We start from the raw sequence: 16,197 nt of genomic DNA, 5'->3' as shown, positions 1-16,197 counted from the left end.
TTCACTTTATCGATGTTAACTTCAGTTGAAGACGTTGATGGCCGACCAGAGCGAGGCAAATCTTTCACCACATCTCGACCGCTTTTCAATGCACTGTACCATTCATATGCACGTGTTTTTGATAAAGTCGATTCACCGTAAGCCTTCTGTAACATCTTCAGCGATTCGGCACACGAAATTCTATTTGCAATACAAAATTTGAGACAAATTCTTTGTTCGATCTTTTCATTCATTGTAAAAATCGCAAAACACACTTGAGATGAACTGATAAAATCGAGCACGATAATCACATTAAATGACAGATGGCACTCCAGCTCCGCGTCAGTATAGAGGACAGTTATGCCAACTTAGCGACAAAAAGAATTTTGACAATTCCTTTAAGCGGACTTTTTAAATGATCAATTCCCGGTACTTTTTTGACAGAATGTATAATATAAAAATATAATATAACTTTTATATTTATTAAAAACGCATTTTATTTTCTATAATAACGCTTTCAAATAATCGAGGTAACACAAAATAGCCGAAACGAGACACATGTCCGATCCGTTCATGTCACTGAACATTGGAGCACATGAATGCAATCGCCATCTTGTGATCCAAGTGCTCTCTGGGTTCATTTGGAGCATGCGACGCGAACAAACCTCGAGCTGCTATTCATGCAGAGGACCGTTCGGTAAATTTAGGTCATGTAACTAGCAGATGAAAAAACAGTGAATGCACTAGCCACTGCTTAAACGAATGCATTCTATATAATACTATTATACTAGTGTATGCAGCACCGTATGTTCCATCACGCTTCTACCCACTTCAACGATGCACTAACATGGCGGCTTTCGGGTGAGTCCGCTCCCTTGATTCTTTCTTGGGCTATGTTCAGATTTCTAATCGGGGGTGACTGGGTGAGTGGGCGGAGCCTGAAGTGAAAAGTACCGGAGTGATCGGGGAATCTGAACGCACTCTAAGATAAAAGAGTGTTCTACATGCATCGGTTACAGCAAATAATAACGTAAATATTAGATTTAATATAAATTACATATATAATTAATATAATTATATATAACTAAAATATATATAATAATGATAAAAGATATAAGTATCTTACAATATCTTAAGTCCCGATCTGTAAAACTAATAGATGATTAAATACTTGGCCTCCTTTGAGTTATGGTTTATATTGTTTATAACAGGAGGGGGGGGGCATAACCTGAAATTTAAATTTTCGTATAGATACACGTAAAATATGCTGGGATAGTACAGGAAGTCTTTAATGCGCCACTACCACCCATTCCACTCGGCAAGGAACCGGGTGATTTTTTTATCCTCCCGGAATGGATAGAGAAAGAATCTGAACATTCCATCTAAGCGCCCACTAAAGGAACTCTAAAGGAATCTGAACGCTTTCTGGATGTCTGGATGTACTCGGATGAGGAATCTGAACGCAGCCTTGATGATGCGCGCCAGAGAAAATTGAGGAAGAGTAGAGCGGATTCACCCGGAAGCTGCTATTTGTAGTGCACCATTAAAGTGAGTAGGAGATATGGTAGGAGCGTGATGGAACATACGCTGTTGCACACTAATATTTTACCGTACTAGTATTGTGTGTACGACATATATGTACATACACACACATGCACATTTGCGAAAGTTGCACTACAAATGGCGGAATCAATCAGAAAAGAGAATCACTATCCGCTCCACTCTCCCTCGATTCTTTCTAGATTGTGTCTCGTAAAAAGAAAAGTAATCATCGAGTCTAGTTATATATTTTGTATTCAGATAATGACATCTCTATTTGCTTACTTTGATGACAAAGTATGAGTTAACAAAACAAGTAAAGCATATGATTTCGAGCTTGTGCAAATTATAGGTAACAATTTAAAGTTAACTCTCACTTATCAGGATAAAAAGATACGTGTCGTATGTATTTAACTGAATTATAACATCATAAATGAAAATTATGTAAGTTGATGTAAAATGGAAAGCAACTATAAATAACTGCGTTCAGCAGAGATAACAGCTTTGTCTTAAAATTGCTATTATAAAATTTTTTAATATCATTGATTTATATATTTAGATCCAGTGAGGAACTGAAGGCAAGACAAATCATATTAAAATATTTTACAACAGTTACAATATTGCTTTCTGCACTGAACGCATAATCAATTAATCCGGTTACAGCAGGCTAAAACTTTACCGCATAATTTCGGCGAATCGAATTTTATTTTAAACTAATTGGTTTTTTTACAAAAACATTTTTCTTAAAAAAATGGACATTTTTTTACATAAAAATTTTAAAATTTATAGCGCGCTCGTAATTGACAAGTATCATTGCCTAATGTTTTTTGTCCGCGCACAAATGGTATAAATAATTTTTTTAACTCTATCGATTTCCGTGCCGAAATAAATAAAAATCGTCGATATAAGTATATGAACGTAGTGTTTCTCTTCATTTCGAAGTTGCGCGGGTACGCTTTATCGTGAATTCAAAGTAGAGGAGGAAAAAGAAGCAATTTCGTTTTTAATATACGCCTAGTGCGATATCAGTTTCAGTCTTAGATATAGGAAGCATATGCGCGTTTCGGAAAGATTCCTTTCTTATCAAAGATACTACATCGGATTACACTAAAATCTATGGAGAAAAATCGGCACGTGATATACATACAGAAACAGACAAGAAAGCTTTACATTTACATTTCATGTTGCACGCATGCACGCACGCATGCAATCGTCGATTTCCTATTAAAAATACGCAGTCTACATAATGATTTAGTCATCGTGGCGGTATTTGTGCCTTATACGGGGGATCGTAAAGACACTTAGTTTTTTGTAAACGTTTTTTCACATTAAATGAAATCTTTTCTTGAAAAAATCTTTTTGCCCGGATGAATATCATCAGATATACAAAAATAAAGAATTTTTAAGTAAATTTAAAATTTCAATAGTGTTTTATAACTTTTTAAACAAATTTTTATTAAAAAATTATAATTCAGAATAAGAAAATTAACATTTTTTAAATAAAAAATAAAAGTCAAAACTACTTTTTATCATTATTATATACTGGGTGAGTTTTTTTAACCAAAAACTACAAAATATTTGGAAAAATAAGCATTGTACGAAAAAAATGTTCTAAATAAACCCTCAATATTTTTGAGGGAACAATTTTATCCCGCAAAAGTTAGCCGCCTCCCGTTTCCCCCTGGGAATGGAGATGGGGGTAACTTTGAAATCTTAAATGGAAACCCCTACTTTTTATTGTAGATTCGGATTCTACTTGTATGTCTAAAAACGCGTCAATTTTATCTAAACCTTTTTTTCGGAAACAAACACCCCAAAGGGATTATAATTTTCATCGCGTCCACGTCGTTAATCCTGGGTAAAGCTAAGTACGGATAAAAAAATTATCGTAGACATCTACGATATTCGAAAAACATATTTCAGACAAAAGTTTCTTTCTTCAACGTAACATCATTGTGCAATAAAATAGGGATTCCCCTTGAAGAAGACGAAGGTTAACCAATTTTCGTCGAATATAGCGCCATCTATCAGGAATCGAAAAAAAGATTTAAACAAATTTGATTTTTCCAGATATTTTGGTTAAAAAATTCACCCAGTATAAAACACTTTTTAAAATCATTCAACTAATTAAAACTTTTTTATGTCTGTGATAGTTTAACCGACATTCACTCAGAAAAAAAACCAACTTTTTTCAAGTAAAAGTTTCACATCTTTAACGTGCGGAAGAGCATTTATAAAAAACTACAAGTCTCTTTTTTTTCTATATTTTAACATCTTAAGTGTATTAAAACCGAAAGAAAACATTTTGTTGTGTTCCCTTATAAGATTTTTGGAAATCAATTGGAATAATTTGTGTATTGATGATTTTTATTAATGTCCATACGCGGACATTGATAAAAATCTTTAACGTTTAATTTTCTTCAGACATCCTCACGAACATTAATAAAAATGTTTTACATGTCGCATAAAATGAAATATGACATAATCTATCATCAGTTTATTAACAGATGAGCGGAAATTCGAAAAGTACATGCTAAAATGCATACAAGATCTAAATACAATCCTTTCTGCGCATATTACATATAATAATATTTTCTGGCACAGTCACAGATTTTCATAGCATCGTCAATCGAGTTAAATACTCTTTTTCTTCTGAAATCTGATACTTTCATACAGATATATGTAAATATGATGTCTTATATTTATACAAAATACATACTCGAAAAGTAACGCTCGATCGAGATTACGTGAAATTTTCTCAGAATGCTCCAAATCCGATCGAAACCACTTTTTTATTTCGAACCGAAATCGAAAATAAATATTCGGTTTTTATTAAATTTCGACCGCAACCAAAATCGAAATTAGATAAATTTTACAAACACTATATAATGTTTGGAGTCATCGGAAAATGTCAAAATATGTGAAATTTGTATACTTTTTTAAAAATAAGATTTTATTAAGATCTTATTATTCATTAAATGATAAGGAATTTTCTATAAATTATAAGGAATTTCAGGCACTAGATATGTGGCGACTTGGCGAGTAAAAAAGGGAAAAGGATAAAGAAGGAAGAGCACTGGCGAAGTTTGCAGCAATAGGCACTGATCAATCAAGGATAACGTACAGTTTCTCAAATGCTCGCCGGCGCGTTGCAGTTTCGGTTTACTTACCGAAATTTTCTCTTAATTTCGGTCGGAACCGAAATTGAATCGAAACTTTAATTTTTTACTGAAATTGATCGAAACCGAAATTTCGATTCCGACTCTATTTATTCCAAAAATTACATGTTTCGTAACATGTATAGTTATTAGAGATGTATTTCTTCAGAAACATAAGAACGAGCCTGATCGACATAAGCTGATAAAAGGAAATAAAAGGAAAAGGAAAGGAGTATTAAATGCAGTATGAGCTTGAAAACTTAATATTTATGCTTTGGTTTAAGTAAAGGGAAGATCTTGCGGAGTCTACATGACGTCATTATTCGTAAACAAAGCGTCAGAGAAAACAGAGCCATTTGTACGATATTATTCAGAGAAATCTAGAACAAACGCGTCTATATATTATTATCATCATCATTACTATTACTATTATTATTATTATTATTATTATTATTATTAATGCATAGGACAAGAGGGAGCGGCAATACAATTCAATTGCACACACCACTCACATCGGCCTGTTCCTAGTAATTTTTCACTGCTTCACCAATGAGATTATATTATTTTAAATTAGCCAATTAGTGATGTGGGCAATTGATATACACCCAAGACAAGATCATTATCTCATGAACTGCAGCAGCGCTTTTACATAAATGATATACATTATTAATCGACATACGCTGGTACTAGAGTTTCACCTGGCCATGAATCATTTTGACAAACAGATAGTTGGAAGAAAAATAAACAATATTTGTGAATTTTTCCTCGCAAAGTAGATTACAGATATCTTTGATCTTTGCATGTGAGGATATGCAACATATTCTCACTGTTCCCCTAAAAACGACTCAGAAGAAAATATCCTGCTCCGACTTTATAAGCTTTGGATATGTTAAAATATCGATAAAAATAAGAGAGACATATTTATAAGTGCTTAATTGCACATTAAGGGAATCCTAAAATCACCTGTTTTCGATTATTTTTTAAATAAATATTTTTTTCGTTTTCCACAAAAAAAGTATAAACTGTAATGGTCCATACAGGTCGATTTTATGTCAGAAACGAAAAAAAGTTGAAAATTTTGTTATTAACTCCTGGCGTCAAATCATAAATATAAGTATTTGCTTTTATATGCAAGTTTTATACTTCACATATATAAAACAATCTTGATTTCGACTAAGGATTACATAAACAAACAATATTAAGTTCTTAGAATTAGACTTGGATACCTAACAGAAAAGAGTTAGAAATTTGTGTATACATATATATGCGTGCCATATTGATATAGTATATAGCGATGTGTGAATGATAGATAAATCATATGTGCGTAAATTCTACTGAACTGACAGATCAGACAATTTTAGGATCCTCTTAAGGGAATGAAATCATCTCTTTTGAAAAAAAGTCGATTTGTTTCTTTTTTTCTGAATGAATATCGTCTAAAATATCATATATAAACAAAATATTTTTATGCAAAAGTTGAAAAAAAAGTTTTAACAATATTTTATAACAAAAACTTTTAAAATTTTTTATTTTCTATAAATAAACATTTTTTTTTAATTTTATATGAAAATTTTTTACATAAACATTATTATTATTATCAACATATTTTATTTAAAACTTTTGTTTAAAAATTATTTATAATTATTATAAGTTATTTAATTAAAACATTTTTATATCTTTTATGGTTTAGATATTCATTAAAAAAGAAGAAAATTGATTTTTTCCAAAAGGAGAGTTTTATTTCCTTAACATGCGATTGAGCAAGTTATAAAAAAATATACGTCTCTTACTTTTATCTATATTTTAACATATTCAAAGCTTATTTCGGAGCGAGACATTTGCTAGTGTTTCCTTGTCAGACATATTTGAAAAATTTGAAATATTGGGGTACTCTTACATCTCTTCTCGGATATATTATCTTTATATTATGCAATCATTACCTTAAACATTTTAAGGGAAAACTTCAGGATTTTCTATTAGCACTTACGCTGACTACTATAAAAAATACGAGCCTGGAGATTTTAACTGCGTCAACGTAAACTTCTCGTTAAGATATAAACTGAAGTCCCAAATATCGGCAGAAATAATATAATAATAAAAAAATGATTAAAGGCAACGGGGTGGTTGTACTGTGTCTGTACAATATTACGAAATCAACACGATTAAACACGATTAAATGTGATTAAACGCAATCTTGATCATCTATATAACAAATAGTTCTTTAGGAATCACTGGATAGAGAATTATCCAATGCCCAAAATAAACTTATCAAATATTAAAAATAGATAACAAGAGCCAAGAATCATTGAATAGAATGGATAGTACACAATTAGCGAAGGAAAAGGCTTATCTTGTATACATTAATCGATACATACAGAATCATTGTATATAACTAATTAAACAAAGATACAAAGAGGAAATAAATCATTCCAGTCGGAGGACGTAGATATTTCACTCCGGAATACATGGAACGATACGGAGGCATGTAAAGCGTCTTTTCATCGATATGTGTGGCTAGCATTTAATTAAAGGGAAAGAACACTGTTGGCGCTACGTTTACTCGTACATCGAAAAAGTAGAGATGCACATTTAGAAGTGCTTCTCTTCTAAACTTATGTAGTACTTGCACTAAAGTTCCAAAAAGTTCATGTCGTGCTACTGTTCTTTGTCTACGAACGACAAGACCAACAACAAGAATATGCTCGCGATTTTTGGATTCGTGTGTGATACAAATACTTTCTCCTTTACATCGATATGCCGAGAAGAATTAATATGACACGTCGAATCTCCAAGCTCTTGTGTCCGACAATCTCTCATGTTCATCTGTGATTATCCTGACTGATCTGATCGGCACGTATTTGATCCATCAATTTGCTTTGATTGCTCACATCTGATAAAGACTCGCTGTCGCTATTTGGATTTACACGAACTGGTGATGGACTATCCACCGGCCGAAAAGAGAAACTAGGTGAATCTGCGCTCGATAACGATTCGGGTGTGCCCACGGAACTAATAGTTCCAGGGAGTGGGCTGGACAGAGCATCCAATCTGCGAAGACATTATTGAATTAAAGAAACTATATTATAGAGATACACACATATATTAGATTTATTTTTTATTCCTGCAGTGAAATAAATACATGTTTGTTTCACTTTTACTTAATGTATTGTGTGCAGCAGTTCGAAGAATGCAGGAATAAAAAACAGATCTATTATATGATCGTTTCTTTTATACTTAAAAAAATTATTACTTTGATAATTTTATCATATTTAAGTATAATATATAGAGAGTTGTTGTAAAACTATACGCAACCTGGATGCAACTGACGTTAATAAGCCAGAAGTGCGTTTTACAGGTGGTTGTAAACTGTGATCCATTCCAGCCTCGTCTAATTCGAATTTTCTTTTGACTGGCCCTAAACAGCTCGGCCTTATCGCGATAGGACTCAAACTGCGCCTGTATTTCATGAAATATTAGCAGAAAATAATAAACAATGAAAAAAATAATATAAACTGCATTAATCACTTTTCCTTTTTAAGTATGACCATACATAAATTTTTGCAATAACTTCAGACGAGATAAATTTATGTTCTGAACAAGCTTTACCTCGTGGCAAATGCCTTTCTAGTAGGACTAGGAGACAAATTGTTCTTCCAGATGTGAATACCAGGAGAGTAACACTGTCTTTGATTAAATCCAGATCTTGTAGGGGAAGGTGAAGAACACAGCGGTGAACCGGTGATAGACAGATTTAAACTTAGAGGATCCAATGGCCTCTTTGGCCGTTCTACTTTGTTAAGCTGCGTGGGAGATTCTGAATCCTTGAATGATAATCCTTCCGCCTCCAAAGTGAGATCCTCCCATGATTGCGATATCTGCATGGCACTATGAATTTCCTTCTCGTGTGCTGCCTCCCGACCAGCGACATCCACGCATTCTTCCTGTCTTAACTGACTCACGCGTGGTGTCAATCTAGGAACATTACCAGGGCTCTAAAAGTAAAAAAAGTAGATCAAATTAAACAAATAAAAAGTGAGCCAACACTAGTTGTTTTTGTATAATAATTTAATAAATTATATTTAAATAACGAAATTACAAGACGTTTCGACCCCTAATTTGGGTCCTCTTCGGTACAAAAATATACGTTACAAAATATAAAACGTTACAAAATTAGAGGATAAGGTGCTTTTTCACTAAGATATCGTTAAGCTATTATCCACATATAAAAAATCGAATGTACAATGTCTTTAATATTTGACAATATATATAAGCGGTGAATGTTGAATATTAAACTAAAATATTAGAAACAGAGTAAATTATTGTAGTCAAAATATAAGATTAAATCTCGACTTAATAAAGTAATAGCAAAACAATAATGCGCACAATTAAATTAAGATATGTACTGTATGATACTGTAAGCTTATGAAAGATCTTCGGACAATGGTTATGTTTATACATATATACGGGATAATGAAATATAAAAACGATCAAGATTTTATGTAAATAAGTCGTAATCCAACGGATTCAACAATCTACGTGATTTTACAAATTTAATCCTCTCTTTTGTCTTTGAATAAAAATCATTTCTGAAATAAATCTTTTATTAAGAGATTTTTCTTCATCCAAAATTTATTGGATCTTTGTATTATGACTTATTTACAAATTCTTGATTGTTTCTATGTTTTATCTATTATTATGTCTATAGGGTATTCGGAAAATCACCCGCAATAATTAGGGATTTAAAAAGAAGGAAAAAAACTATATAAATATAGATCCAGAAATAAGTAGTTTCTGAGTTATAACCATTTTTATGTTTAAAAAATTGTAATTTATTTTTTATAAACACAATCATAATTTATTTCATAGTGTTTTAACATAAATAACTACATTTCGGACTATTTTGGCGTTAGCCAGGACGCACCATGCGGAGGCATAGTCCGTTTGGCATCCCTCTAATAAAGTAAAAAAATTTTTTAAATAAAAAAAAATAAAAAAGAAGAAAAATAGTCCGAAATATAATTATTTATGTTAAAACACTATAAAATAAATTATGATTGTGATTATGAAAAATTACAATTTTTTTAACATAAAAATGCTTATAACTCGGAAACGACTTATTTCCGGATCTATGTTTCATATAGCTCTTTTCCCTTCTTTTTGGATCCCGAATTACTTCCCGGAGTATTGCAGACGATTTTCCGGATACCCTGTATATAAACGTAGTTTGTCTGACAACCTCTCACAAGCTTACAGTATGTCATACAGCACATATCTTGATTTAAATGTGCGCATTATTGTTTTGTCAGTAATATGTTTTATTAATATGTAAGTCAAGATTTAAACTTACACTTTAACTACAATAATTTAATGTTTCTAATATTTTAGATCATTATTCGACTGATCACTTAAATATTCTGCCAAATATTGAAGACGTTGTATAATACATTTTATGACTTTTGATATATGGATAACAAATAGCTTAACAATGCCTATCAGTGAAAAAGCCTTATATTCTAACGTTTATTACATTTCTGTAATGAAGAGAATCCAAATTAGGGATCGAAATGTCTTGTAATTTTTCATTATTTAAATATAATTTATTATACAAGATAATCAGTGTCGGCTCACTGGCCGACACTGGCTTTTCATTTGTTTAATTTGATTTATTTCATTGAAGCTTTTGTATCTTATATAATTTTTAATAAAAAAAAAACATAAGATAGAGATAAAACACAGTGGGAGTTTACCAACAAGCGACACTGTGTAAAGTAATCATTTCATCTTTATTCAACATTGGCAAACAACAAGGATGTAATTGATAAATGGTTCATTGTGTTACATTATGTCATCTGTTATGTCTCTTGTTGGAAAGCTCCCAGTATCAATCAAATAAGTTGATCAAAGAATTATAGCATTACAAAATAAAATATTACATTTTTTCTAACCTATTGTAAATTTAATTTTTTGTTTATTTATAAAATAGAAAATAAATGTTACATTTCGAATTTTACTACTAGAGTAACAGAGAAACTTAGATAATATTTAATCAATACTGAGCTGAGTAATAAATAATACAAAGTAAGAGAGTAAATAGGTAACATGATCTTACACTGGTACTAAAACGTCGTAGACGAGTTGAATTTGCAAATATATTATAGGTTGACACAGCGTCCCTGCAAGTGATAAAATAAGAAATGTTTAAAGATAATTAAGCACAGTTGCAAATATTAGAAAACATTTTTAATAAACTTATTATCAATAAAGATTCTCTCAATGACTAAAAGAATTCAAAATTCAAATCTTCATTACAACAAATACTACATGAATCATACATTTGCAATGTAAGATAAAAATTAATTAAAGATAACAATAAGTTAAACTAGATCATTATGTGAAGAACATAAATAAGTAAAGAAGTGCCAAATAAAGATCAAGATTGGAAATCTTGATGTTTGATAATACTTATGTAAATTAAATTAAAAAAAAGATATATCTTTAATTACATAAATTATGAGCCGATTATTGTTAGATTTGAAACGTAATCATAAACTGAAGCTAAAATAATATCACAAATTAAATTCGTTAATTTAATAATAATGTTAATAATCTTAAGACACTGCAAAGAATTTATTGCAAAAAATATTACTTCAGTCAGGTTTCGAACTTCCTGACTATGGGCATTTTCCAGTGTAACACAGTGAATCATTACATTCTTGTTGTTTGCCAACACATTGGATAAAAATGAAATAATTCACTGTGTTATACACTATGCTCTTGTTGACATACGTTATCTGGGGCGGGCACCTTTCCCAATTCAACCAGTGAAATATTTATCGTAATAATCAATATATAGTGGAACTTCCATAACTTCTACTACGCGGAACTGTGATAAGTTGGGGAGGTTCTCCTCATTCTTATATTAGGGATGGAGCATTAAAAAGAAATAGCATGTACATATTACAGATAGAGTGAGAATGTTTGCGCAGATGCTAACGCAACATATAACCTATTTTAACATTGAAAACGTTTATACACGACGTCGTATACTTATGTGGAAGGGGAACGAAAAAGTTACAGAGTACTGTAGTTAGGAAAATTCCATTATATATTGATGGAGAATATATTGAGAGGTGAACGCGTATGAACAATAAGTGAAACTTTAAAGTCACTTATAATTGGTTACGATTAACAGAACTGTATCTTTTACAACATATTCATATGTTATCATAAAAAAAAATTCTAAATTAAAATAATATGAATGGTTTTTTGGACTCTAAAAATATAAATCATTATATGACATTATAATAATTCGAATAAAAAAAAATTCAATACTTAATGTATTCGTCTGTATAGGTAAAATTATTAATTAAGTAAGGCAGGCAGAAATGTAGAAGTTTCGATTTTTTTTTGACATCTTTTTCAATGCATAACTTTCAATTTTCAATACATAACTATTATAATAGTTGTATAGCTATACAGGGTCGAATAATATGTAAAAGCGGACGTGATTCCTTATGAAAAAGTAAAAAAATATAGAATAAAATTTTTCGATTTTCTGCTTAGTTTTCGAGAAAATCGAGTTTGCAAATCCGCTACATACATATGCCGTTACGGCTAAGCTACGATTCGTCGGACGCATATAATGTTCATAAACAACGCTCTACGATCTACGTACCTACGATGTCGAATCATGGTGGAAGGGATAATATGGTGTATGCAGTTGAACAGTGTCTCTCTCTAAATCTCTGCCCTCTCTGTCTATGTACTGTTCATAAGATTCAAAGACTGCAACTGTGAAACGCGAAAAACATGGAACGGTATTAATAGTTCATTTTTATTTTAAAACTGTCTTAAATATAATGTCTTAAGATGTCGTAAGTCAATCCAAGAACTGCATTAACATCTTAAGACATTATATTTAAAACAGTTTTAAGATAAAAACGGACTATAAATACCGTCCTATGTTTAGCGTTTCACAGTTGTAACCCTTGAATTTTATTCAAGCAGAAATTAATAGCGAATTCGGCAGACCACACTAGTGCGCATTGAGTGCAAACTTTTTCGGGCTTGTGCACACTGTTTCAGTGCATTAAGATTATCATATTCGGCAAATAAAAACTGAGTCAGTGTAGTGCTGAATTTATATTCGGATCAACCGAATGAACGAGTTCAAAAAATATTGCACTGACGTTTCTGACAGTGCAATTTGGTATAGCACTAAAATGATTCTGCACTAGCACCGTATCAGGGCAGTACTAAAGCGGAGTCAGTGCATGTGTGCCGAATTCGTCATTAGAGAGAGACACTGTTCAACTGCACACACCATGTTATCTCTTCCACCATATGTCGAACACTCATGTCAGTTTTCATTTAAATATCACGATGATGAGTTATGCAGTAGTCTCTCTAAATTTGGCCTATGGGGCGATAAGAGTGGAATGCCAAAATTATAGAATACCCTCTCTACAACACGAGTCTACCAATCCCTCTCTCTGTCCCTCTCCCTCCCCCCCCCTCTCTCATTCTCGCCCTCTCCCTGTTTGTCTCATGTGTATAAATTACACCCGTACGTATTAAGATTCATTTTCGTTGCTAATTTTATATTAAAATTAAAATTCTATAAAGGCAATGTGAACAGCAGCTTAATGGACAAAACGTTTTATACATATGTATACATCACACGTACGACTAAAAAAATTTGAAAATCTGAAATGGTCCCTTTTTGAGAAACGATCTCCAGGTACCCTATTCTGTAACTCGTTAAAATAGTAACAACATTGCGCAGCTTTTTATATTATAAAATATCTGCGCAACGATGTCGTTACTCTCTTAATGAATTACAGAATACGACCTCTGATCTCGGTATTGGCTGCACCAATTTTATTCGGACTGGTCACAATCGAAAAGTATCGATCATTATATAATAAAAGTATTTTTAGATTTTTTATTGCGGCTTTAGTTTCTGAGTAATTTTAATCTAAAGTTTGTTGATGTCAAAATTCCAAATAAAGCTAATGGTAGCATCGCGAATTTGGTAACAGCATAAATACGAGGGTGGTCCCAGAAGTACCCGACCTGACGTATAGATGGCGATTGTTGTATAAAAAAATCACTGTAGGGGAAAGCACCAACTTTCTAAAGCTTAACTATGAAGTTTGAAGACGCTACGTTGTTCAGTATTTGTTTGGCAGCCATCAATAGTGGACGATCTCGGTGAATTTGCAAAGATGGAAAAAATTGGTCATCGTTATGTGATACAATACTTTCATTTGAAAGGTCTTAGCCCAACCAATATCAAAGCCGAGCTGGATTCTACTCTGGAGAAGTAGTCTGCTCCTTCGTTTACAACAGTAAAATATTGAGTAGCAGAGTTTAAACGAGGCCGTACGAGCTGCGAAGACGAACATCGCAGTGGTCGATCAAGTGAGGTGGCCATTCCAGAAATGGTGAAGAAAATCCACAAAATGGTATTGGGTGACCGTCGATTGAAAGTGCGCGAACTAGCAGACATGGTAAACATTTCAAAAAGTGCTGTACATCGCATATTGGCTGAAAATTTGGAGATGAGAAAGCTGTGCGCAAGGTGGGTGCCGCGCTTGCTCACAATCGAACAAAAGCAGTCGAAAGGATGTTGAGTAAAAGTTCGAATTGCTTCCCCACGCACCCTATTCGCCAGATTTAGCCCCCTCGGATTATTTTCTCTTTCCAAACTTGAAAAAATGGCTCGGTGGTAGAAGATTTACCAACAATGAAGAGGTGGAGTCTGCGGTTAATGGCTATTTTGAGGAGTTCAACGGTTCTTACTATAAACAGGCCATCGAAGCTATTGAACATCGCTGGGAAAAGTGTATCGAGCTAAAAGGAGACTATGTTGAGAAATAAAGATATTTTTTCCGAAATTTTTTGTGTTTTCTTTGTTAGATCGGGTACTTCTGAGACCACTCTCGTATATGCGCAATGACTTTCACACGTCAAGCAGTCAAGCGGCCCGTTTTATATTTTTATATACTTTTAATTTAAAAATAACTTATTAAAAAAAAAAACTTATTAACTATACAGTGAAATATCAATATATAATACTATACTAATAAAACTACAGATAAATAAATCGGTAAATGAGAGCAATAAACAAGTGCTATCTACCGTCGAAAATATGAAAAGGAGATGACTTTTTGAGGCGATAATGTATCTCATGATGGAAGTAAAAAGGTATGTTTATGCGCAGGCATTTTTTGCTGGTCAATGACAGCCTAATTCAACTTCGCCATCTTGAATAATTTCTAATGGGGGAGATTTTTAAACGAAGAAACGCAAAATATTATGCGCATACAATTAAATAGCCTTATTGTTTATATGTATCGCCGAAATTAAGAAAATTTAATAAAAAATTACTGATTAGTATGCGTATTAAACTCGATGTAAATAAGGTCAATAAATACATAAAATAACATTAAACATTTGATAATTTTCGGACTAGTGAATTTATTTAGTATCAATAATTAAATATAAAATTATTTTTAATATTAAATTATTTTATTAACATTTATTAACATTAAATTGATTATTAACATTTATTTTTAACACTTATTATTTTATTAACATTTATTAATATTTTTTAAACATTAAATTATTATTTAACAAATATAATAGTAAATAAATGTAGATTTAACATTTAGATATTTTTCGATTAGTAAATTTTGACATTTTTTTATCACTAGTCATTGCGTATACAGTATAGTCACTGTTATACAATTGAATAATTATGTCCAACAATATTTCTTTTGTGATATTCTGGTCAAAGGCATAGAAAACGGGCTGTTTCCATTTTTTAAATAAATCACGAACAAGAACAAATCAAGAACAATCTGGCATCTTTTATGAGATCCAACGGCTCCTTCCTTTTTTCTTTCAATTTGAATTAGATTTTATAAATAAATTTTATCAAAACAAAAAACCGTTGCTCTCTCTATCTCCGTCATGCTTTGACTTTTGCCTTTCATTATTAATAAAACGTCTTTTAAGATGCTTTCATCAAGGTCGAAATTGGCCACTTTCGAAGAGTTGACATTGCGGGCGACGGAATCTGTTTCGTTTTTCTCAAATACTTGTAAGCTTTCGGGTTTAAAGATATTGCAGCCGAAATATCCTCTGAAGACCAGTGGATCTTCTTACACGTAGGATTCATGTACATTTTAATTTGTCCAGACGTAAAAAAGAAACTCAACATTTCTACGATCTTCTGCTTCATCTGTTTCTTATGAAGTTTATCCTTCTTAATTTTAGAGCTTCAATATCTAAAACCGAGACTATATTTGTCTCTTTCAGATTCTTATAGAGTTTATCTTTCACAACTAATTGATGTTTTAGAGCAATATCTGAAACCAAGGCTGCATTTATCTCTTTCAGCTTCTGAACTTCATCGATTATTGACGACTATGCTAGGGAGATATCTGCATATAACCAGACATAAATATAAATATAAATGTAAATATATAAATGTAAATATATAAATATAAGTAAT

At 31.9% G+C, this 16,197-nt stretch overlaps 1 protein-coding gene across 1 annotated transcript in view; it reads right to left on the bottom strand.

Moving 5' to 3' along the window:
* Positions 1 to 6,526: 6,526 nt before the first annotated feature.
* The window catches only part of LOC108756637 (protein FAM122A), a 15,691-nt gene continuing 6,020 nt past the window's right edge, over positions 6,527 to 16,197 (bottom strand). The window contains exons 2-5 of the mRNA XM_018500607.1: positions 10,786 to 10,849; positions 8,283 to 8,668; positions 7,989 to 8,132; positions 6,527 to 7,724 (exon numbers count right to left, since the gene is read on the bottom strand). Of these exons, the coding sequence (XP_018356109.1) occupies positions 7,496 to 7,724; positions 7,989 to 8,132; positions 8,283 to 8,668; positions 10,786 to 10,849 (823 nt within the window). The 3' untranslated portion in view covers positions 6,527 to 7,495. The remainder of the gene's footprint in view (positions 7,725 to 7,988; positions 8,133 to 8,282; positions 8,669 to 10,785; positions 10,850 to 16,197) is intronic.

The sequence above is a fragment of the Trachymyrmex septentrionalis genome, unplaced genomic scaffold, assembly GCF_001594115.1.
Source record: "Trachymyrmex septentrionalis isolate Tsep2-gDNA-1 unplaced genomic scaffold, Tsep1.0 scaffold129, whole genome shotgun sequence".
NCBI lineage: Eukaryota > Metazoa > Arthropoda > Insecta > Hymenoptera > Formicidae > Trachymyrmex > Trachymyrmex septentrionalis.
The sequence above is the reverse complement of the archived record's forward strand: the minus strand, read 5'-3'. Positions and strand labels throughout refer to the sequence as shown.